We start from the raw sequence: 25,285 nt of genomic DNA, 5'->3' as shown, positions 1-25,285 counted from the left end.
GCTGCCTAGAGGAGCCCGTGTTCCAATGTGGAAGACAGGGAGGCACAGAATTACAGTGCAATGGAGAAAGTATATTATAAAGTCTATCAGGCATAAAATGTTAAGAAAAAAAAACTAAACCATGACAATACATAAGGAGAGTTGTTTTTTTTTTTTTTTAATGATTGATATTCTAGAGTTCAGGTATGGCATCGAAATAATATACTCTCCTTCATTCTCAAAGAGTGGTATTGTGAATCTTTAAAACAAATACCTCTCAATGTAACTTACACTGACTGCTCTTTTATTAAGATTAACAACATCAAAGGACTGTATCTTTGAGAAGTAAACTTATGTTTAGAAAGTGAATTTTAAAATCTTTACTCCAAAGTGAACAGATTAAGTTGCCTCAAATATCTCTATTTCAAGTTGAATGCTATTTTCCCTACAGTGAATCCATTAATCTTCACAGTTTTATTGGAAATTAATAGCTCATTAGACGTCCAAGTAACACATTTCTTATGGCATAATTTTTCATGGGTGACAAAAAGTAGATTTTGCTTCAAGAAAAATTAAAAATAGTATTTTAGAAAATTCCACACAAGAAAATTTCTCTAATAGTTGTATTTCATGATCAGTGTCAAACCTAACAGCCACATTTCCACATCTTGAATTCACAGATAACCATATAAACACTATTTTGCTTTTTAAAGAAAAATATTAAATGTTTTAAACTCCTTGTTTTAAACTGTTACCATAATGAAAACCATGAACTGCTATGTTCTTAAATGATTCCAAAAAGTAGGCCATGTGGCAAGTACCAAATCACTTATAAAGCCTGCCTGAAAATGTACTTAGTTAACTAATGTTTTCTATGACCAGTGAGTTATTCTATAAGTATAAAGTGTTTCTCAATAGTCCATGATCTAGGCTATACAACATTAGAAAAAATGTTTCATACAATGACATTTTAAAACCCTATTTGAAAAGAGCATTCAGAGAGCTACAAAAGCCATTTACATTCTTCCCTGACTATCAACTATGTGTCAGGTATTGTGATAGGTGCTAAACAGAAAAAATGATATATAAGAGACAGACTCCCAGCATTATGGAGCTTGTAATCTGTGTCCAAAACAATGGGTTACTCGAGCAACTATCTAACTGCAATTATGATATGTTCAATGAAAGTATAGTGCTATGAGGGTTTTACTAGAAGGACCTAAGAATTTCATAGAAGCTCCTCCCCCTCCGGAAAACGACAGATACATTGAGACCTGAAGAATAAGAAGGAGTGGCAAACCTAAAGTCAACACACAGATAACATCAGAAAACAAAGAAAATGTCTTTTTTCACCTTATAACCATCTAATATTCTCAATTCTGAATCTACAAGGTATGAAATATTTAAAAAGTAGTTGCGTTTCTATTACTTGCAGTTAAAGCATTCTTACCAATACAACATTGGCATCTTTCTTAATTTTCTTCTCCTAGTTCTCTGAATTTTCCCCGTATCTTTTATTTCTTTTAACTTCTTTTCATCCCTGTCTTTAGAACTCTGTTACTGTTATCTGGAGATGGCTCTAAAGGGCTTCAAATGCCATCTATTTTATGATGACTCTCCAATTTATATCTTCAGCCTGGTGTATATTCCATGCTTTAAACTCGTATGTCCAATGCTACTTGATGTCTTCACTGAACTTTAAATAGGCACCTCAAACATACCATGTACAAAGCCAAACTTGATTCCTCTTCCTAACCACTGACAACCTCCCCAAACAGCCTTATACCTCTCTTGGTCTATAATTTACCCAACTGCTCAAATGCAAACTCTAGGAGTCATTCCTTGATTCTTTTCTCTCACACCCCACAACCAACTCCTGTTGTCTCTATCACCACAGAGTATCTAAAATCTGTCTAGTGCTTTCCATCTCCATTGTTACCATCTTAGTCCATGCTATCATATTTCTTGCCTGGATTACTTTAATAGCTTCCTAATCAGCCTTCTTGCTTCCATTTCATAGTTGTACAACCTATTGTCCATATAGTAGGCAGCAATTTTTGTAAGACACATCCCACCTTTGCTTGAAACCCTCCAACAGCACTGTGTTTAGAGTAGAATCCAAACTCCTGCCATGGCCTACAAAGTCCTATTATCATCTGGCCCCTTCCACGTTTCTGGCTTCATCTTGGACAGTTCTCCAACTTGCTTAAGCAGCTCCAAACATGCTGGTCTTCCTTGTGATTCCTGAACAAACAGCACTAGCTCCTTCCTCTGCCTTTAATTTTATATGCCTAGTTTTTTTTGTTTTTTGTTTTTGTTATACGGTCTTAATCAGTGAGTTCTCTGACTTCATGCACGGAACCTGCCCTTCCTCCACCAAACAGATCATTCCTCATAACATTTATCACAATGAAATGATCATTTACTTACTTATTTTATATATTATCTGTCTTCCTTCACTAGAGGGGAAGCTCCAGGATAGCAGATTTTCTCTGTCTTGCTAACCATAGTATCCTCAGAAGCTAGTGTCATTTCTATCATATCACAGTGTCTCAATTAATATTTCCTTTGACTATATGAATAAATTCCCTACTATATAGATGCATGGGAAACAAATAGTAGTTTTGACTTTTTGAGTACTTATTAAATACAGAGTATTTACATGCATTGTATGTAATCCTCACAAATGCCAGGCAAGATAAGTCTTATTCCCGTTTCCCATCTAGAAAATTGAGAATTGAAGACATTAAAGAACTGCCCTCGGTCACGTACCTAAAAATATAAGAGGAGCTGGGATTTAAACTCAGCTCTGTCTGACTCCAAAGAGTTCTCTTTCCAACATACCACGCAGACAAGAAGAACTGCTCATGATCAATAAATTTTAAACCTCACATATTTTTCCAAAATAATTCAATTTTTGCCCAACAGATACTGACCACATTACTCAGTTATACAAAAAGATCCTAAGTCTGTCTTGCAGAAATCATTGAAAAGCAATCTTTAAATCCAAAACAGTTTAGAATTCTGCTACCTGAAGATTATTTATGAGAAATCCTGATAAACATACCAACTGCCTTTTCATTTTTTCAAGCATTCTGACAATATTAGGATTTGTTGTGTTATATTTCCTAAATCTCATGAGGATACAGGAATAGTTGAGAACAAAAAGGGGTACTGGGAAAATGTTGCAAGAATCAGTTTCTGAGAAACATAAAATTCTACCATTACCTTGGGATGGCTGCTCTTTTGTCTTCAAATAAGCTCATGTAAAGAGGATTTATTATTGAGGTCCTCGGCTTTCTCAATTCTTTGACAGTTATTAACACAAAAGCTTACTTGCTGAGAAAGAAAAAATAGCCTCTTTTTTAAGAAGAAGAATCATAAGCTTCTACAGAGGTAGGTACATGAAGGACTCTTGGAAGCTCTTGGAAACGTTGAGAGTTCAAACTGAAGGGTCTCAAAAGAAAATCCTGGTATAATATTGAATATAAAACTGACAAAATGGAACAGTTAATGAAAACTAAATTATAAATTTAAATATATAAAAATGAGAAAATAAAAGTTAATGATCTCATGGCCACATTATGTGGCAACCATATTGTTCAATGAAAATTCGTTAAACATTTGGAAAGTGCTAATTTTCGTAATACAGGTGTTCAACAATTACCTAGGAAACATAAATTTCTAATTCTCCACTGAATTATGAAAGCATTAAAAAATGATTTTACTTTTCTTAACTTTTTAAATTACTGTTTTGTATTTTATCACACAGAAAGTACATAAACAGAATGTGACCTTTTTATTCCAATTTTCTTTTAAAATAAAAAAAATAAGCTGTATACTCTGTATTTCACCACAGTTTGAAATGTCTTGTTGATATATGACATATTCAATTTCAAAAGAATGATAAAGCAGGAATATAACTGAGCAACAGCAGGCATTTGAGACTGCAATACCATTTTGCCTCCTCTGAACATAGGTAGCATGAATCATTTTTAGGACTCAGCACACAAGTAGTGTACCCAATAATTAATTTGTGTTATGTGTTTTACACATCACAAGCAGCACAATAAATATGTAATAATATGTTGAGTTCCAGAAAGCTGTATGGAAAACTTGGTAACATTTTGTACATTTAGAAAAAATGTAGGCTTCTAATATATAAAGTAGATCTATATGCCTAAATTATTTAAGCTTTACTTAAAAAAATTAATGATGTGTATGAAAGAATAAGGAGAAAGAAGGAATAGGGAAAACTAATGAAAAATATCCTTTCTTTCCTCTATTTTTCATTCAAAAATTATTAAGTGAATACCTACTATGTGCTGTGCATATGTTCATGGTAGAGAGGAGAACAAACAGAGCTGATCCCTGCTCTCAGGAAATTTATGCACTTGAATTGTGAAAGTGAGTTCAATTTATGCCTCCTATCTTCTCTATTCCTCAACAGACACCTCCTTGTTTCTTCAGCAAGTCCAATTATTTTGTTATAAAATGTTGCAAACATAGCAATAATCATAACCATAACTTATAACACTTATTGAAGCCCTCTGGATATTCCTTCCCCATCCCATTACTCTTCCTTCCTTTTTACCAGATGTAACCAATACGCTGAATTGGACATTAATCACTCCCTGGTATTTTTTTTTATTTTAACATTTTATATGAATGGCATCATATTATACTTCTACAACTTCCAGTTTATTTTCATTATTATATTTTATATATTTATTTGTTATACTTTTTAAAAATAACATACACGTTTTCAGCTCAAAAGCTAGCAACAATCCAAGAAACACGCTAGAAACAATCCAAGTCAAGGTGATGACAAATATACCACTATTATTTAATCTTGTTTTGGAGATACTGGCCAACACAATTAGACAAGAGAAGGACATGAAGTATAAAATTGTAAAAGAGGAAATAAAACCATCCCTACTTGTTTATACCTGGAAATGTCAAGAGAATCAACTGAAACACTGCAATAAGCAGAAGAGAATTCAGTGAGCACCTCTATTTGTAATATGAGGAAAATCAAAGGTAGATAACAAAAAATAAAATAATATAGATTATTCAAGACAACTATTAAATTCTATATCCATATTCTTCTAATTACCTCTCTAAATTTCAAGACTGATTAAAGCAAGAATACTACTCATTGTGTGTATTTCTAAGAAGAGCAAATCAATATATTAAATAAGCAATTCACATTTAAGAGATAAATCAGATGCTGACATAAGTTACAACAGATTTCAGTGGTTTTCCAGACCACTCTTCTCTATTAAGAGCCATAAAATTATAGAGACAGAAGGTATTTTACTTACAGGATGGTTCATTTGATCCACTCTTTTTACTCTACTGATAGAGAAGCCATTCTTAAAATACATAATTTACCTCCCCAAGGTCCCACAGTTACTTAATAGTAGAGCTGGAATCAGAATTCAAGTCTCCTAAGTTGCTGTCTGGAACTGTTTTTCATGATGAGCCAGTAGTGACCATAATAAATCAATATGATTTTAAATCTAATGCTGGGGACTTCCCTGGTGGTCCAGTGGGTAAGAGTCTGCGCTCCCAACGCAGGGAGCCCGGGTTTGATCCCTGGTCGGACTAGATTATGCATGCATGCCGCAACTAAGAGTTCTCATGCCACAGCTAAGAGTCTGCATGCCACAAGATGCAAATAATAAGTCAACATGCTGCAACTAATGATCCCACATGCCACAACAAAGATCCCACGTGCCACAACTAAGATCTGGTGCAGCCAAAATAAATAAATAAATAAAATAAAATAAAAATAAATGTTGGCAAAAATAGAGCATACATAAAAACAAAAAATGTTGCTGACGTTGTGTGTGTGGGGGTGGTGTGCATTTAGGTATTCTAAGAATTGAACTGATCTTATATTGTAAAATAATTGTGTATTCTTACCCAAAGTATCTACATGAGCACAATGGAGAGTGTATATACATTAGGCCTCAGACAAATCTATCTGAATCCTGTTTTGGCACTTACTATTGGTGTGACCTTGGGAAAGTCACATGACCTCTCAGTCTCAGTTTCCTTACCTGTAAAATGTAAAAAAATTAAAAACTAACCTCAAAAAACAGCCTTTGGGGATTAGAAGTACGATTATGCATGCAAATTATACTAGTAAAATGTTTACATTTACTAGTAAAATGTGTTACACAGTAGGTGCTCAAAACAATGGTAGCTATTATATTATAGACTTTAAAATACATTTCCAAAAACCAGGGTCGAAAGTTGAGCTCAGATGTACATGGTTGGAGAAAGTGCTTTTTCTTTTTACCAGGATAAAAATGATCAGTTTTGCTTCCTTTTCTAACTACAGTTTTAGTATTTCAATACAAATGGTAATTATAATGTTAAGAATTACTTAAACTTATAGGGAGACGCAAGAGGGAAGAGATATAGGAACATATGTATATGTATAACTGATTCACTTTGTTATAAAGCAGAAACACACCATTGTAAAGCAATTATACTCCAATAAAGGTGTTAAAAAAAGAATTACTTAAACTTATAATATAGAAATGTTTTCTACTGTTTATTAACCTACAAATATGTGAATGTCTACTATGTGCCAGGTTCTGTTCTAGGAGACAGAGAAACAAGTGGTAAACAACAGCATGTCTTTGTCCTCAGAGATCTTAAACTTCAATAGGAAAGAGACAATAAACTGTTAACAGATAAATAATTTCATATTTTGATGTAGTAGAAAAAACAAAGGAAAGGAATACAATGTGTGGGAGCACGGTTTTCCTTAGACAAGGTAGTGAGGGAAGTTCCTCTACTAAAGAGGTGACATTCAGGCTGAGACGTGAATGATTTGAAAGAGCCAGTTAGGTACTAATCTGTGAGAAGAGAATGTCCAGGCATAGGCAACAAGGGCAAAGGGCCCTATAGTACAAATGAGCTCAGCATGTATGACCACCAGTATATCTGGCAGGAGGCAATGTTAGGTTACCTTTGTAAGCCACACTGGTTATTCCATTTACAGTGAGAAGCCACTGAAGGGTTTAATACTAGTAATATGATTTTGAGCTTTAAGCTTATTTTAGTTGCTGTACAGAGAAGGAAGGGTAGAGGTTATAGGCAAGAATGAAAATAGGGAAATAAGGCAGAAGACAACTGCAACAGTATAAATCAGAAATGACGGTGGTGTGGAGCACTGCAGTAGTGGTGGGAATGGAAAGATGTATGACATGGTTCTGAGTCAGGACAGGCTGCAAGGTAGAAAGTGGGGGATAAAAAAAAAGAGAGTAATTAGGAATGATTCCTGTTTGGGGCACACAAAAATAGTAGTAGTAAGTTAGGAAAGACTAAGAGAGAAGCAAGTCGTGATGGGAGTGGGAGTGAGGAAGGATCAGGAAAAAAAATTCTATTTCAGCAACATTAAGCTTGAGACAATCTTTAGCTATCCAATGGGAATGTCAGGCAAACATCAGGATACATGAATTTAGATATTGAGGGAAGAGTTCAGGGCTACCAAGAGAAATCTGGAAGTTCCCAACTTATAGATGAGACTATATGCATTCATCTAGGGAATGGCATACAGAGAAGACAAGGGTCCCAAGGACTACGCCATGATAATAAAACTTGGGTACAGGTAGAGAATTCAGCTAAGAAGACTGAGAAAGAGTTCCCATTTATGTAGGAAGAATATTAGGGGACTCTGAGGGTCATAGAAACCAAGATAAGAAAATGTTTCAAGAAAGAGGGAATGGTGGACATTGTCAAATGATGTTGAGAGGTCAGATAAGATTCAGGACAGGCATGACTACTGAGAAAGAGATAGCAAGTGATCTTAACAAGAGCTATTTTAATGGAGTAGTAGGGATCAAAGGCTGGCTGAAATAGTTAAAGAGGGAGATCCCATTTTGCACTTTGTTCTTCCCCTTTAATTTCAAGAACAAAGATGTAATGACTGGGGCTATAGCAGCCATCTTTGAACTATGATGGAAAAACCAAAAGAATCATGATAAAATTACTCCCGGTAGCCTGGGCTGCTGAAAATACTATTTCTTTGGGCTTTCTGTTATGTGTTATATTTTATATCTCTATATTAATCAAACCTTTCCTGCAGCATAAAAATATCCCTTCCCTAAAAGTAATATATGATATGTTTTCTCTCCTGGTCTCTAAGACTTTCAGTCTGAATAAAAAACAAAAAAACAACTGCAGCACTGATTTGCACTAACAGTGAGTCTACTGCATTTACTTTAAAAAGAATACCTTTTCATTATCTCCTTTTAGGTTTGCATATCCTAGTTATGCTGAAAATGAACATATGGAGCTGAATGTAGGTATGAAAGGAAAATTTTCACACATAGCAGAGTTCTATAAATGCTTTTAAAAACAAGTGCAGATGTGTTCCTTTATGCCTTCAACCATAAACAGTCAAATCAGAATGATCTTTCCAACTTTAATTGAGTACTCTGAAAATTAACTCTACATGACTGTAATCAGGAGGTATATAATATTTTTGTACTCTTTCACTTATTTTTTTATAAACATTTCCAATTTTAGAGGAAAAAAGAGAAAATGGAGGTACTGAGGATAGACAACTATTTAGAAGTTTTGCTGTAGTACAGAAATGGGCAATAACTGGAGAAGGGATGAGGTGAAGTTCTCTAAAAGATTGGGAAATGTTAAAACATGTCAAAGGAAATAAAGAAATTCTTCTTGAAGGAACTAAGATATTTTCTATATGATATTCCTCTGGTACTAGTTTCAAATATAAAGTCTTAGATCATACCAAAATTATTTGCTTTCAAAATATAATTCTGTAACATGTAAATAAATATTCTATTATAGGAATTCTCATATTTTAATTGTAAAGTACTAGGAACTATGTCATAAACATACTGTCATAAGCCTAGATTTTCCAATGAAACATTCTAAAATAACACTAGAATTAATTTAATATAGTTAATAATTCATAATAAAGAATTTAGTCTCAACACATGCAAGAGCCTATTTGCCATTGGTTTTTAAAAATTTTTTTCTTATAAAATATGCTTTTACATTTTCCCTAGTGGTACTATCACATATATCTATAACACATGTTAGTTTTCACTTTCATTAGACTACTTCATGATGATAAAAACAAAGCACATGATTATTTGATTAGAAAAACAGTTCTTTGTTTGATTAAATTAATTATATTAATACAAAATTTTCTTTACAAAATGCTACAAAACTGTGCTGCTTTAGGCAAATGACAGTGTTAAAACTGGATAAAATAAAATACTTCCATAAATTATAACAAGTGAATCAGCAACTTTTTGTAGTATTATATATTTCACATATAATACAAATTATAAGTTTATATATTTATATATTTATAAAATATATTTATTATACTATGTTATTTTACAACATATATTATATACTATGTATATTTTATATATTTATATCATAAAAATAATTTGGAAATGCTAAATTCTTTTCTGCTCATAGTGAAGTAATTGCCTTGTAGACATTTTGGAAGTTAGCTCAGTTTATTTAAGTTTGTAGAAATGACAATGATGCACAGTGGTTTTAAAATAATGTGCATTTTTCAGATATGAAGGTATATGCACATAAGAATTGTTTTTTCTTCTAGATCCTCACTGAAATGGCCAATGGAATTTTAAAAACATGAGACACAGAAAGAGAGAGAGGGAAGGAAGGAAGGAAGGAAGGAAGGAAGGAGGGAAGGAGGGAAAGAGGGAGGAAGGGGATGTAAGTAAGAACATACACCTATAATAGTAGTGGAACTGAGGGAAGATTCCTACCACTTTCTAAAAATACCAAGAATATTTGCTGGGACCCATCAAACCAGGTTATTTCCACTGCTCCTGGTTTTAACAGTATCTTGAGTTCTTCCATAGTTTTCTTCTCATTTGTCTATATTCTCTTTTAGACTATAAGCATCAAGAGGAAGGGGTTATGTCCTTTCATGGATACCACAGTACTCCCAACAACTATTACTGGGCCTACACTTACAAGAGGCTCAGTAAATATTTGTAAAATGAAGGCAAGAAGAAACGCTACACTTACAAGAGGCTCAGTAAATATTTGTAAAATGAAGGCAAGAAGAAACGCTAAACAAATACATCAATATGCCAACAGTGGTAATCCCTGGGAAGTAGATTATGACTTTTGTTTTATCCATTTCTCTGCATTTTTCAAATTATCTGTAATGAACATGTATTAGTTGCATAATGCGAACAAAATAATTAATACATTTAAAAACACAGTTCAAAGTAATTTTTCACTAAATTCCTTACACAATAGATAAGCAATATGAAAAAGTAATTAAAATATATTAATGCTAGTTATTTATAGAAAACATTTATGCTAAATGAAGTTTATATATTTTATTTGTAAATTACTGTAACACACCATCTTCAAAAAATTACCTAAGGATGTATTTTAGTATATAGATCCTAGTTCAATGAAATTTTGTTCTTCATTAGGAAAAGACAATAACAAGTCAAAGTCAGGAAATGTAATCTGAAGTCACAAAGCATGTGAAATATTTCTAACGTAACTAACACCTTTTAATGTCTAATTTTAAAGTAATGCAGATCAAGTGTTATATAGCTTGTTCCTATCCTAAACAAATATTTAACTACAAAAAAATAGGTAAGCAGCAATAGATAAGCAGCTAGCAGTACTAAATTACAGGGCTACATCGTGTGTCTGAGCAGAAAAGAAAATTCTAGATTTTTCAAACTGATAACTTTTTTGACATTAGCTCACTAGCCATTAAGTCATTAATTTCTTATCACTGTGTATCTATGTAGAATAATAATTTGGTTTTGACAACTTAAAAGTAGAAAACAATTAACATAAGAACTATTTCACTTTTTTTTTTGTTTTTGCATTTTAGGAATTTTTGGATGATCTTGTATAGTGAACATGTGACTAAAACAAAACCTTACCATTATTTTTTCCCTATCAAACATAACAGGATCTTCTTTAAGCTAGGTTTGTGATGACAGGTTGAGCTTCTCATACTATTTTTAATAAAATACTGCTTCCTTACTTTAATATAGGGAAGATACATTTTCAAGAAGGAAAATGCTGATGTTATCTTTGTTATAAGCTTGCTGCTGAAATGATTTAGATAGTTTTCTCTTCCATGCAGTATCAGTATAAGGCCTTTCTTTTCAAGAAATGAATTATAGCTGATACTTCAAATCTCTTTTATCTGTATCTCTTAGTTGAGAAAAATGAGAAAACATAAATATTTATTCTATATAAACAGAACAGACGCAAGATGTAGATAAAAATGATCCATTATGGAGCAGTGAATAATTGCTATTTGTATCACCATTCGAAGAGAAAAGGGCATCAAGTATTTCTACCACCTTTAAATCTGAGGATACCTAAAGTTACTGAGAAAATTAAAAATCTGTAATTTTATGTGTTTGGGATAATGTGTTTGTGGTTCATAATTTTGCATTGATAATAAATTTAACATTATTCTCTACAGCATACTTTGGAGGAAACTCAATAAAACTTTGCTTTAATTGAGAAGCATCTGTAGCATCAAAAGAACCACAACCCGCACCAAAAAAAATTTTTAAGAAATCCTAATGTAAAAATAATAAACAGTGAAGCTATTTAAGTAAATTATTCCTTTACTTTGCCATTTCTGATATCTAGATATTCAAAAGGTAACCATTCAAAAAATGTGCAGGCAAATTCTCATACTCTGATAATTTGAGGAAAATATGCTAGCATTTTTTTTCCCATGAAGCAGTAGTTTTACACATTTGGAGAGACTACATGGAAAGGAGAAGGCAATATTAAGTAGAAACAGCAATATCATTAATAAAGTCACCTAAGCATAAAAATGTACAGGTGCTAGAAATAATTTTAAACTAGGTTTTAAAGAATGAAACACAAAAATACCTAAAATCAGAGATTCACATGCTACACTGATGCAAAATGAAGCTGATAATTTCAAAGAAAGAAATCTGTATCTTGATTAAACCTCCTGGAAAAACTGTGTATCAAATTACACTCTTGATGAAATTCAGACTATAACACAATGCATAGAAAATTTTAAACAAACATATCAAAATGATAATATTTTTATTTTGTCTACATATGCCAAACATTATAAGCGCAATTAGATAATCATGGGATGTACGTAATACTTAAGAATTATATAGGTACTGTAAGATATTTAACCACAAATGTACATAAACAAGCACTGGACATTAGTACTATATAGGAGAAAGACCAAAGGACTTGGACACAGAAAGTCAAAGTCCTCATTGGTGGCCCTGCCACTTATCATGGGTCTTCAACAATTGATTCACAAACCTCTTGGAACTCTAGATTTTTTTTTTTAACATCTTTATTGGAGTAAAATTGCTTTACAACGGTGTGTTAGTTTCTGCTTTATAACAAAGTGAATCAGTTATACATATACGTATGTTCCCATATCTCTTCCCTCTTGCATCTCCCTCCCTCCCACCGTCCCTATCCCACTCCACTAGGTGGTCACAAAGCACTGAGATGATCTCCCTGTGCTATGCAGCTGCTTCTCATGAGCTATTTTACATTTGGTAGTGTATATATGTCCATGCCACTCTCTCACTTTGTCACAGCTTACCCTTCCCCTCCCCATATCTTCAACTCCATTCTCTATTAGGTCTGTATTTTTATATCCGTCTTACACCTAGGTTCTTCATGACCTTTTTTATTGTTTTCCTTAGATTCCATATATATGTTAGCATACAGTATTTATTTTTCTCTTTCTTACTTCACTCTGTATGACAGACTCTAGGTCCATCCACCTCACTACAAATATCTCAATTTTGTTTCTTTTTATGGCTGAGTAATATTCCATTGTATATATGTGCCACATCTTCTTTATCCACTCATCAGATGATGGACACTTCAGTTGCTTCCATGTCCTGTCTATTGTAAATAGAGCTGCAATGAACATTGTGGTACATGACTCTTTTTGAATTATGGTTTTCTCAGGGTATATGCCCAGTAGTGGGATTGCTGGGTCGTATGGCAGTTCTATTTTTTAGATTTTTAAGAAACCTCCATACTGTTCTCCATAGTGGCTGTATCAATTTACATTCCCACCAACAGTGCAAGAGTGTTCCCTTTTCTCCACACCTTCTCCAGAATTTATTGTTTCTAGAATTTTTGATAATGGCCATTCTGACCGGTGTGAGATGATATCTCACTGTAGTTTTGATTTGCATTTCTCTAATGCTTAATGATGTTGAGCATACTTTCATGAGTTTGTTGGAAATCTGTATATCTTCTTTGGAGAAATGTCTATTTAGGTCTTCTGCCAACTTTTGGATTGAGATCTTTGTTTTTTTGATATTGAGATGCATGAGCTACTTTTAAATCTTGGAGATTAATCCTTTGTCAGTTGCTTCATTTGCAAATATTTTCTCCCATTCTGAGGGTTGTCTTTTGGTCTTGTTTATGGTTTCCTTTGCTGTGCAAAAGCTTTTAAGTTTCATTAGGTCCCATTTCTTTATTTTTGTTTTTATTTCCATTTCTCTAGGAGGTGGGTCAAAAACGATCTTGCTGTGATTAATGTCATAGAGTGTTCTGCCTATGTTTTCCTCTAAGAGTCTGACAGTGTCTGGCCTTACATTTAGGTCTTTAATCCATTTTGAGTTTATTTTTGTGTATGGTGTTAGGGAGTGTTCCAATTTCATACTTTTACATGTAGCTGTCCAGTTTTCCCAGCACCACTTATTGAACAGGCTGTCTTTTCTCCACTGTATATTCGTGTCTCCTTTATCAAAGATTAGGTGACCATATGTGCGTGGGCTAATCTCTGGGCTTTCTATCCTGTTCCATTGATCTACATGTCTGTTTTTGTCCCAGTACCATACTGTCTTGATTACTGTAGCTTTGTAGTATAGTCTGAAGTCAGGGAGCCTGATTCCTCCAGCACAGTTTTTTGTTCTCAAGATTGCTTTGGCTATTCGGGGTCTTTTGTTTTTCCATACAAATTTTGAAATTTTTTGTTCTAGTTCTGTGGAAAATGCCAGTGGTAGTTTGACAGGGATTGCATTCAATCTGTAGATTGCTTTGGGTAGTAGAACCATTTTCAGAATGTTGATTCTTCCAATCCAAGAACATGGTAAATCTCTCCATCTATTTGTATCATCTTTTTTTTTTTTTTTTTTTTTGCGGTACGTGGGCCTCTCACCGTTGTGGCCTCTCCCATTGCGGAGCACAGGCTCCGGATGCACAGGCTCAGCAGCCATGGCTCACGGGCCTAGCCACTCCACAGCATGTGGGATCTTCCCGGACCGGGGCACAAACCTGTGTCCCCTGCATCGGCAGGTGGACTCTCAACCACTGCGCCAACAGGGAAGCCCTATTTGTATCATCTTTAATTTCTTTCATCAGTGTCTTATAATTTTCTGCATACAGGTCTTTTGTCTCCTTAGGTAGGTTTATTCCTAGATATTTTATTCTTTTTCTTGCAGTGGTAAATGGGAGTGTTTTCTTAATTTCACTTTCAGATTTTTCATCATTAGTGTATTGGAATGCCAGAGATTTCTGTGCATTAATTTTGTATCCTGCTACTTTACCAAATTCATTAATTAGCTCTAGTAGTTTTCTGGTAGCATCTTTAGGATTCTCTATGTAGAGTATCATGTCATCTGCAAACAGTGACAGCTTTACTTCTTCTTTTCTGATGTGTATTCCTTTTATTTCTATTTCTTCTCTGAATGCTGTGGCTAAAACTTCCAAAACTATGTTGAATAAGAGTGGTGAGAGTGGCCAACTTTGTCTTGTTCCTGATCTTAGTGGAAATGGTTTCAGTTTTTCACCATCAAGGATGATGTTGGCTGTGGGTTTGTCATATATAGCCTTTATTATGCTGAGGAAAGTGCCCTCTATGCCTACTTTCTGCAGGGTTTTTTATCATAAATGGGTGTTGAATTTTGTCGAAAGCTTTCTCTGCATCTATTGAGATGATCACATGGTTTTTCTCCTTCAATTAGTTAATACAGTGTATCACATTGATTGATTTGCGTATATTGAAGAATCCTTGCATTCCTGGAATAAACCCCACTTGATCATGGTGTTATGATCCTTTTAATGTGCTGTTGGATTCGGTTTGCTAGTATTTTGTTGAGGATTTTTGCATGTATGTTCATCAGTGATATTGGCCTGTAGTTTTCTTTCTTTGTGACCTCTTTGGTTTTGGTAACAGGGTGATGGTGGCCTCGTAGAATGAGTTTGGGACTGTTCCTCCCTCTGCTATATTTTGGAAGAGTTTGAGAACAACAGGTGTTAGCTCTTTTCTAAATGTTTGATAGAATTCGCCTGTGAAGCTGTCTGGTCCTGGGCTTCTGTTGTTGGAAAATTTTAAATCACAGTTTCAATTTCACTGCTTGTGACTGGTCTGTTCATATTTTCTCTTTCTTCCTGGTTCAGTCTCAGCAGGTTGTGCATTTCTAAGAATTTGTTCATTTCTTCCAGGTTGTCCATTTTATTGGCATAGAGTTACTTGTAGTAATCTCTCATGATCCTTTGTATTTCTGCATGGTCAGTTGTTACTTCTCCCTTTTTCATTTCTAATTCTATTGATTTGAGTCTTCTCCCTTTTTTTTTTTGATGAGTCTGGCTAATGGTTTATCAATTTTGTTTATCTTCTCAAAGAATGAGCTTTTAGTTTTATTGATCTTTGCTATCATTTCCTTCATTTCTTTTCATTGATTTCTGATCTGATCTTTATGATTTCTTTCCTTCTGCTAACTTTAGGGTTTTTTGTTCTTCTTTCTCTACTTACTTTAGGTGCCAGGTTAGGTTATTTGAGATGTTTCCTGTTTCTTAAGGTAGGGTTTTATTGCTATAAACTTCCCTCTTAGAACTGCTTTTGCTGCATCCCATAGCTTTTGGGTCATCGTGTCTCCATTGTCATTTGTTTCTAGGTATTTTTTGATTTCCTCTTTGATTTCTTCAGTGACCACTTCGTTATTAAGTAGTGTATTGTTGAGCCTCCATGTGTTTGTATTTTTTACAGATCTTTTCCTGTAATTGATATCTAGTCTCATAGCGGTGTGGTTGGAAAAGATACTTGATACAATTTCAATTTTCTTAAATTTACCAAGGCTTGATTTGTGACCCAAGATATGATCTATCCTGGAGGATGTTCCATGAGCACTTGAGGAAAATCTGTTTTCTGTTGTTTTTGGATGGAATGTCCTATAAATATCAATTAAGTCCATCTTGTTTAATGTATCATTTAATGCTTGTGTTTTCTTATTTATTTTCATTTTAGGTGATATGTCCATTGGTGAAAGTGGGGTGTTAAAGTCCCCTACTATGATTGTGTTACTGTCAATTTCCCCTTTTAGGGCTTTAGTATTTGTCTTCTGTATTGAGGTGCTGCTATGTTGGGTGCATAAATATTTACAATTGTTATATCTTCTTCTTGGATTGAACCCTTGATCATTATGTATTGTTCTTCTTTGTCTCTTGTAATAGTGTTTATTTTAAAGTCTATTTTGTGTGATATGAGAATTGCTACTCCAGTTTTCTTTTGATTTCCATTTGCATGGAAAATCTTTTTCCATCCCCTCACTTTCAGTCTGTATGTGTCCCTAGGTCTGAAGTGGGTCTCTTGTAGACAGCATATATATGGGTCTTGTTTTTGTATCCATTCAGCCAGTCTGTGTCTTTTGGTGGGAGAATTTAATCCATTCATGTTTAAGGTAATTATCGATATGTATGTTCCTATTCCCATTTTCTTAACTGTTTTGGGTTTGTTATTTTAAGTCTTTTCTTTCTCTTGTGTTTCTTGCCTAGAGAAGTTCCTTTAGCATCTGTTGTAAAGCTGGTTTCATGGCGCTGAACTCGCTCAGCTTTTGCTTGTCTGTAAAGGTTTTAATTTCTGCATCAAATCTGAATGAGATCCTTGCTGGGTAGAGTAATCTTGGTTGTAGGTTCTTCTCCTTCATCACTTTAAATATGTCCTTCCACTCCCTTCTGGCTTGCAGAGTCTCTGCTGAAAGATCAGCTGTTAACCTTATGGGGATTCCCTTGTGTGTTATTTGTTGGTTTTCCCTTGCTGCTTTTAATATGTTTTCTTTGTATTTAATTTTTGATAGTTTGATTAATATGTGTCTTGGCGTGTTTCTCCTTGGATTTATCCTGTATGGGACTCTCTGTGCTTCCTGGACTTGATTAACTATTTCCTTTGCCATATTAGGGAAGTTTTCAACTATAATCTCTTCAAATTTTTTCTCAGTCCCTTTTTCTCTTCTTCTTCTGGAACCCCTATAATTCGAATGTTGGTACATTCAGAGGTCTCTGAGACTGTCCTCAGTTCTTTTCATTCTTTTTTCTTTATTCTCCTCTGCAGTACTTACTTCCACTATTTTATCTCCCAGGGCACTTATACGTTCTTCTGCCTCAGTTATTCTGCTATTGATCCCTTCTAGAGTGTTTTTAATTTCATTTATTGTGTTGTTCATCATTGCTTATTTCCTCTGTAGTTCTTCTAGTTCCTTCTTAAATGTTTCTTGCATTTTCTCTATTCTATTTCCAAGATTTTGGATCATCTTTACTATCATTATTCTGAATTCTCTTTCAGGTAGACTGCCTATTTCCTCTTCATTTGTTAGGTCTCATCTGCTCCTTCATCATCCTTCTCATTGCTCCTTCATCTGCTGTGTGTTTTTCTGTCTTCTCATTTTGCATATCTTACTGTGTTTGGCGTCTCCTTTTTGCAGGCTGAAGGTTCATAGTTCCCGTTGTTTTTGATGTCTGTCCCCAGTGGCTAAGGTTGGTTCAGTGGGTTGTGTAGGCTTCCTGGTGGAGGGGACTTAGTGCCTGTGTTCTGGTGGATGAGGCTGGATCTTGTCTTTCTGGTGGGCAGGTCCACGTCTGGTGGTGTGTTTTGGGGTGTCTGTGGACTTATTATGATTTTAGGTAACCTCTCTGCTAATGGGTGGGGTTGTGTTCCTGTCTTGCTAGTTGTTTGGCATAGGGTGTCCAACACTAGCTTGCTGGTCGTGGAGTGAAGCTGGGTCTTGGTGTTGAGATGGAGATCTCTGGGAGATTTTCGCTGTTTGATATTACATGGAGCTGAGAGGTCTCTTGTGGACCAGTGTCCTGGAGTTCGCTCTCCCACCTCAGTGGCACAGCCCTGATGCCTGGCTGGGGCACCAAGAGCCTGTCCTCCACATAGATCAGATTAAAAGGGGAGAAAAAATGAAAGAAAGGAAGGGTGGAAGGGAGGAAGGGAGGAAGAAAGAAAGAAAGGAAGGAAAGAAAGAAAGGAAAGAAAGAAAGGAAAGAAAGAAAGAAAGAAAGAGAAGAAAGAGGATAAAATAAAATAAAGGTATTAAAATAAAAAATAATTATTAAGAAAAAAAAATTTTTAAGTAAAAAACAAAAAAAAAAAACAGACAGAACCCTAGGACAAATGGTGAAAGCAAAGCTATACAGACAAAATCACACACAGAAGCATACACATACACACTCACCAAAAGAGGAAAAGGGGAAAAAATAGTCTATATTGGTCCCAAAGTCCACCTCTTCAATTTGGGATGATTCGTTGTCTACTCAGGTATTCCACAGATGCAGGGTACATCAAATTGACTGTGGAGATTGAATCTGCTGCTCCTGAGGCTGCTGGGAGAACCTTCCCTTTCTCCTCTTTGTTTGCACAGCTCCCGGGTTTCAGCTTTGGATTTGGCCCCGCCTCTGCGTGTAGGTCGCAGGAGGGCGTCTCTTCTTTGCTCAGACAGGACGGGGTTAAAGAAGCAGCTGCTTCTGGGGCTCTGGCTCACTCAGGCCGGGGGGAGGGAGGGGTACGGATGTGGGATGAGCCTGCGGCGGCAGAGGCCAGCATGACATTGCACCAGCCTGAGGCGTGCTGTGCGTTCTCCCGGGGAAGTTGTCCCTGGATCAGAGGACCCAGGCAGTGTCGGGCTACACAGACTTGCGGGAGCAGAGGTGGGGATGGTGACCTGTGCTCGCACACAGGCTTCTTGGTGGCTGCAGCAGCAGCCTTAGCAACTCATGCCCATCTCTGGGGTCCACGCTGATAGACGCGGCTCACGCCCGTCTCTGGAGCTCCTTTAAGCAGCGCTCTTAATACCCTCTCCTCGCACACCAGGAAACAAAGAGGGAAGAAAAAGTCTCTTGCCTCTTTGGCAGGTCCAGACTTTTTCCTGGACTCCCTCCCGGCTAGCCGTGGTGCACTGACCCCTTCAGGCTGTATTCACGCAGCCAACCCCAGTTCTCTCCCTGGGATCCGACTGAAGCCAGAGCTTCAGCTCCCAGCCCCGCCCACCCCGGCGGGTGAGCAGCAAGCCTCTTGGGCTGGTGAGTGCAGGTCAGCACCGATTCTCTGTGTGGGAATCTCTCCGCTTCGCCCTCCACACCCCTGTTGCTGTGCTGTCCTCTGCAGCTCTGAAGCTTCCCTCCTCTGCCACCCGCAGTCTCTGCCTGCAAGGGGGCTTCCTAGTGTGTGGAAACCTTTCCTCCTTCACAGCTCCCTCCCACTCTCTCCCGTCTCTATTCTTTTGTCTGTGTTTTTTCTTTTGCCCTACCCAGGTACGTGGGGGAGTTTCTTGCCTTTTGGGAGGTCTGAGGTCTTCTGCCAGCGTTCAGTAGGTGTTCTATAGGAGTTGTTCCACGTGTAGATGTATTTCTGATGTATCTGTGGGGAGGAAGGTGATCTCCACGTCTTACTCTTGAGCCATCTTCCTAAAATCTGTCTAGATTTCTTAACTAGTGATAACCTTGAGGGAAAAAAGGTCTAAGGGAATTTGACCAGTTGAGCTGTAACTTTATAAAGTCACTTCTAGATTTAAACTCTAAGATTCCACTATTTTAAATGAATGAGAAGTAAACCATTATGAATAAGACTCAAGGTGAAACTCGTATTTTCCTCAAATAACCTTGGGGCACCAAGTCTCTCCCTGGGTAAATGCTTTATAATTCTAACAAACTGAATTTTTAAGGCAGACATTACTTTTTTAGGTAAGCCTGAGCTTACCTAAAGTATCTACTGACATCTTTTATTAGCAATAATTTAATATCATATGAAATTCAACAGTAAGAGCCTGAGTTAAAAATTGAGATACTAGAAAATAAGTATTCACATAATCCTGTTGAAAAAACCATGAAATAGTACTATTTCCATATATGATTCCATATTAATCTAGAAACCATAGGTTATAAGTCTATAATCAAATTTATACATGATCCTATTTTTCTCAATCTTGACAACTGTTACATAAAGAGCTTCTCTAAGTTATTAGGCATCTCTTATCCTTTGGGTTATGAAAAATCAAACACACATGCAACAAAATAGTTTGGTTTTGCTCACAAATCTGGATAAAAATAACACAGGGTTAATAACGATAGTAATAATTATAATAATAATCACGATGGTATGTGTTACAATTTATAGATAATTTAATGGGCCAGCAATTATGCTAGGCATTCTACATATGCTATTCTCTGATGTTCAGAACTTGCCTACACAATATTACCTTTACTTTACTGATGAGGAAATACAAACTCAGAAGCCTTAAGGAATTTGCCCCAGAGTGGCAAAGCTACTAAGTGGAGGAGCAGATATTCAAATCCAGGTCTATCTGATTATAAACCTGATGTTCCACAGGCATGTTTTACTTAAGTTCAATTTTATAAAAACTGACATATAAAAAAAGAGGTTTAACTCACAGATAATAAACATAAAACAATACTGGCTTCTTGACATTTATATGAGAAGACTGACTGTATACAAGAGATGTTTCCCAGGAATTGAACATTTCTCAGTGTAAGTACTTGGGAACAATTTCAGATAATGCCAAAATCTGCAGTGTACTGCCACTTTACCAGCACAAAGCCTTTCATTTTATCATAAAGTACAAATATCAATCCTATTATATGAACTGCTTTCAAATCGTATAATTTAAACCTCTTTGCTTGAACTCTTAGTTTCTTTAAATACTTCTACGTAGAATATTCTTGTAGTTTGTCCACTGCATGGTAAAAAAAAAAAAAAAAAAGGAAATTTACAAATCTATAGCTCATCCTTGCTGAACAATGAAAGATCACAACATAAAAGCTTCAAAAATATCTACACAAAATTAAGAATGTAAGCAAAATATTACTTCCTCCTAGATTGTATTTTCTTCTCTATCTGTATTCATATACATAGACACCTAGCAAAAATATAGGCCTGTATATGTCAGGATCTACTGTAACAGCTCTAGTCTAGATGAAATGTGGGTGTAGTGAGTTTAGTGAGTTGTTTTAAAAGTGAAATTTAATTAAAAAATAAAATCAGGTACATCACACCTAGTAAGGATAACAAAGTAAGTTTTGTTTTAGTGTAGAGTGTGTACATATATGTACAGGGTGTGTGCATGATAGAGTCTTGTAAAGAGTAGCGGGTGTGTGAAGGGCTATGTGTAGAGCTGTACATAGGAACATCTGTAGGAATGTATGTGGAGGTGTGTACAGGGGTATGAGAAGGTTGATGTATGTGTATAATCATGTATATGAATGTGTGTAGGGTCCTCATAAGCCAGGTTATCCCCACACAAAGACAGGAATCTAGAAGTCAATGTGTGGACTTGATGATGACAGTGATGCATTAGTACATTATTAGGAATAGTACATTAAGTCATATCCTATGGAAAATATTACTCAACTCTCATCAATTCTGTTTTGATTTACTATACTTTTTGTACCTTAAAAGGTTCAAAAAATTACTTGTCATATATTTCACTTTTTGTAATTTATTTTTCATTTCTTTTGGAAACAAAGCTAAATGCCTGGCATGCTCCAGACATTTGAGTTTTAACATTTTAAATTACCTACATTTAGGGTTAGTTTAAAATAGATACATTCTTCATTTAAATTTACTACAACTTTGTAAAATACTTTAAATTTGATTTCAAACCAAAGCCTGATGATTTCTCTCTGTCTTTAATTTCCTCTCAATATGGAGTTCATAAGAGGGTGACAATTAGTTAACTTCATTAGGCTAACTTGATCATGTTCTCCCCAGATCAATATGTAAAGTTATGCAAATAGAGAGCAGAGCTTAAAAAATTAATCTTCCTATACAATGAAAATAATACTAAATCATTATTAAATACCTCAATATCAGAAGAAATAAGTGAGTATACATTGAAATAAATACAGTGACTAAAAGGTTAAATACGGGTAAATACTCAATTTTTAATAACAGTAACAACACAAATTACTTAAACATTTTCTTTTAGTATGACTCATTAATAAATCTGTTAATTTAAAACAAATGAATTCTTTGCTAGGGACAAATTTTGCTTTAAATTACTCAAAACTAAAAAATACTTAGAAATGAATGACAACGAAAATATGATGACTCAAAACCTATGGGACAGAGCAAAAGCAATTCAAAGAGGGAAGTTTATAGCAATTCAAACTCACCCCAAGAAACAAGAAAAATATCAAATAAACAATCTAACCTTACACCTAAAGTAACTAGAGAAAGAAGAACAAAGAAAACCCAAAGTCAGTACAAGGAGAGAAATCATAAATATCAGGGCAGAAATAAATGAAACAGAAATGAAGAAAACAATAGCAAAGATCAATAAAACTAAAAGTTGGTTCTTTGAGAAGATAAACAAAATTGATAAACCTTTAGCCAGTCTCATCAAGAATAAAAGGGAGAGGACGCAAATCAATAAAATTAGAAATGAAAAAGTAGAAATCACAACTGACACCACAGAAATACAAAGGATTATAAGAGACGACTACAAACAACTATATGCCAATAAAATGGACAAGCACGAAGAAATGGACAAATTCTTGGAAAGGTACAATTTTCCAAGACTGAACCAGGGAGAATTAGAAAATATAAACAGACCTATCACAAGTAACAAAATTGAAACTGTAATTAAAAATCTTCCAACAAACAAAAGTCCAGGACCAGATGGCTTCACAGGTGAATTCTATCAAACATTTAGAGAAAAGCTAACACTGATCCTTCTCAAACTCTTCCAAAAATTGCAGAGGGATGAACACTCCAAATTTGTTCTATGAAGCCACCATCACCCTGATGCCAAAACCAGAAAAATATATCACAAAAAAAGAAAATTATAGACCAATATCACTGATGAACATAGATGCAAAATTCCTGAATAAAATACTAGCTAACAAAATCCAACAACATATTAAAAAGATCACACACCATGATCAAGTGAGATTTATCCCAGGAATGCAAGGATTCTTCAATATATGCAAATCAATCAATGTGATACACCATATTAACAAATTACAGAATAAAAACCATATGATCATCTCAATAGAAGCAGAAAAAGTTTTTGACAAAATTCAACACCCATTTATGATAAAAACTCTCCAGAAAATGGGCACAGAGGGAACCTACCTCAACATAATAAAGGCCATATATGACAAACCTGCAGCAAACATCACACTCAATGGTAAAAAACATTTCCACTAAGATCAGGAACAAGACAAGGATGTCCACTCTTGCCACTCTTATCCAACATAGTTTTGGAAGTCCTAGCCATGGCAAACAGAGAAAAAAAAGAAATAAAAGGAATACAAATTGGAAAAGAAGTAAAACTGTGACTGTCTGAAGATGACATAATACTATACATAGAAAATCCTAAAGATGCCACCAGAAAACTACTAGAACTAATGAATGAATTTGGTAAGGTTGCAGGATACGAAATTAATGCACAGAAATCTCTGGCATTCCTATATACTAACAACGAAAAATCAGAAAGAGAAATTAAACAATCCCATTTACCACTGCAACAAAAAGAATGAAATACCTAGGAATAAACCTAACTAAGGAGGTGAAAGACCTGTACCCAGAAAACTATAAAACACTGATAAAGGAAATCAAAGATGACATAAACAGATGGAGAGTATACCATGTTCTTGGATTGGAAGAATCAATATTGTGAAAATGACTATACTACCCAAAGCAATCTACAGATTCCATGCAATCCCTATCAAATTACCAATGGCATTCTTCACAGAATTAGAAAAAAGTTTACAATTTGTATGGAAACACAAAAGACCCTGAATAGCCAAAGCAATCTTGCGAAAGAAAAATGGAGCTAGAGGAATCAGGCTCCCTGACTTCAAACTATACTACAAAGCTACAGTAATCCAGACAGTATGGCCCTGGCACAAAAACAGAAATATAGATCAATGGAACAGGATAGAAAGCCCATAGATAAACCCATGCACATATGGTCACATAATTTATGACAAAGGAGGCAAGAACATACAATGGAAAAGACAGCCTCTTCAATAAGTGGTGCTGGGAAGCTAGACAGTTACATGTAAAGAATGAAATTAGAACACTACCTGATACCATACGCAAAAATAAACTCCAAATGGATTAAAGACCTAAATGTAAGACCAGACACTATAAAACTTTTAGAGGAAAACATAGGAAAAACACTCTTTGACATAAACCACAGCAAGATCTTTTTTGATCCACCTCCTAGAGTAACGAAAATAAAAACAAAAATAAACAAATGGGACCTAATGAAACTTAAAATCTTTTGCACAGCAAAGGAAACCATAAACAAGACAAAAAGATAACCCTCAGAATGGGAGTAAATATTTGCAAATGAAACAACTGACAAAGGATTAATCTCCAAAATATGCAAACAGCTCATGGAGCTCAATATCAAAAAACAAACAACCTAATTAAAAAATGGGTGGAAGACCTAAACAGACATTTCACCAAGGAAGACACACAGATGGCCAAGAGGCACATGAAAAGATGCTCAACATCATTTTAATTATCAGAGAAATGCAAATCAAGTACAATGAGGTATCACTTCAGAGCAGTCAGAATGTCCATTATCAAAAAATCTAGAAACAATAAATGCTGGAAAGGGTGTGGTGAAAAGGCAATCCTCCTGCACTGTTGGTGGGAATGTAAATTGATACAGCCACTGTGGAAAACAGTATGGAGATTCCTTAAAAAACTAAAAATAGAACTACCATATGACCCAGTAATCCCACTACTGGGCATATACCCTGAGAAAACCATAATTCAAAAAGAGACATGTACCACAATATTCACTGCAGCACTATGTACAATAGCCAGGACGGGGAAGCAACCTAATTGTGCATCAAAAGATGAATGGATTAAGAAATGTGGCACATATATACAATGGAATATTACTCAGCCATAAAAATATGAAATTGAATTATTTGTAGTGAGGTTGATGGACCTAGAGTCTGTCATACAGAGTGAAGTAAGTCAGAAAGAGAAAAACAA

The 25,285-nt window shown here is 35.2% G+C and overlaps 1 protein-coding gene across 6 annotated transcripts in view; it reads right to left on the bottom strand.

Annotated features, from left to right (window-relative positions):
• Positions 1-25,285, bottom strand: part of PHF14 (PHD finger protein 14) — a 199,945-nt gene that overhangs the window by 16,889 nt on the left and 157,771 nt on the right. For 4 of the 6 annotated variants that reach the window (XM_060157096.1, XM_060157097.1, XM_060157099.1 and 1 more), the window contains one exon: positions 19,585-19,669. The exons of the other annotated variants lie outside the window; for them this stretch is intronic. In XM_060157096.1, the coding sequence (XP_060013079.1) occupies positions 19,585-19,669 (85 nt within the window). The remainder of the gene's footprint in view (positions 1-19,584; positions 19,670-25,285) is intronic. 6 annotated transcript variants of the gene reach the window in all.

This window comes from Lagenorhynchus albirostris, chromosome 8 (genome assembly GCF_949774975.1).
Source record: "Lagenorhynchus albirostris chromosome 8, mLagAlb1.1, whole genome shotgun sequence".
NCBI lineage: Eukaryota > Metazoa > Chordata > Mammalia > Artiodactyla > Delphinidae > Lagenorhynchus > Lagenorhynchus albirostris.
Note: the sequence above shows the minus strand (reverse complement) of the source record. Positions and strands in the feature narration are given on the sequence as shown.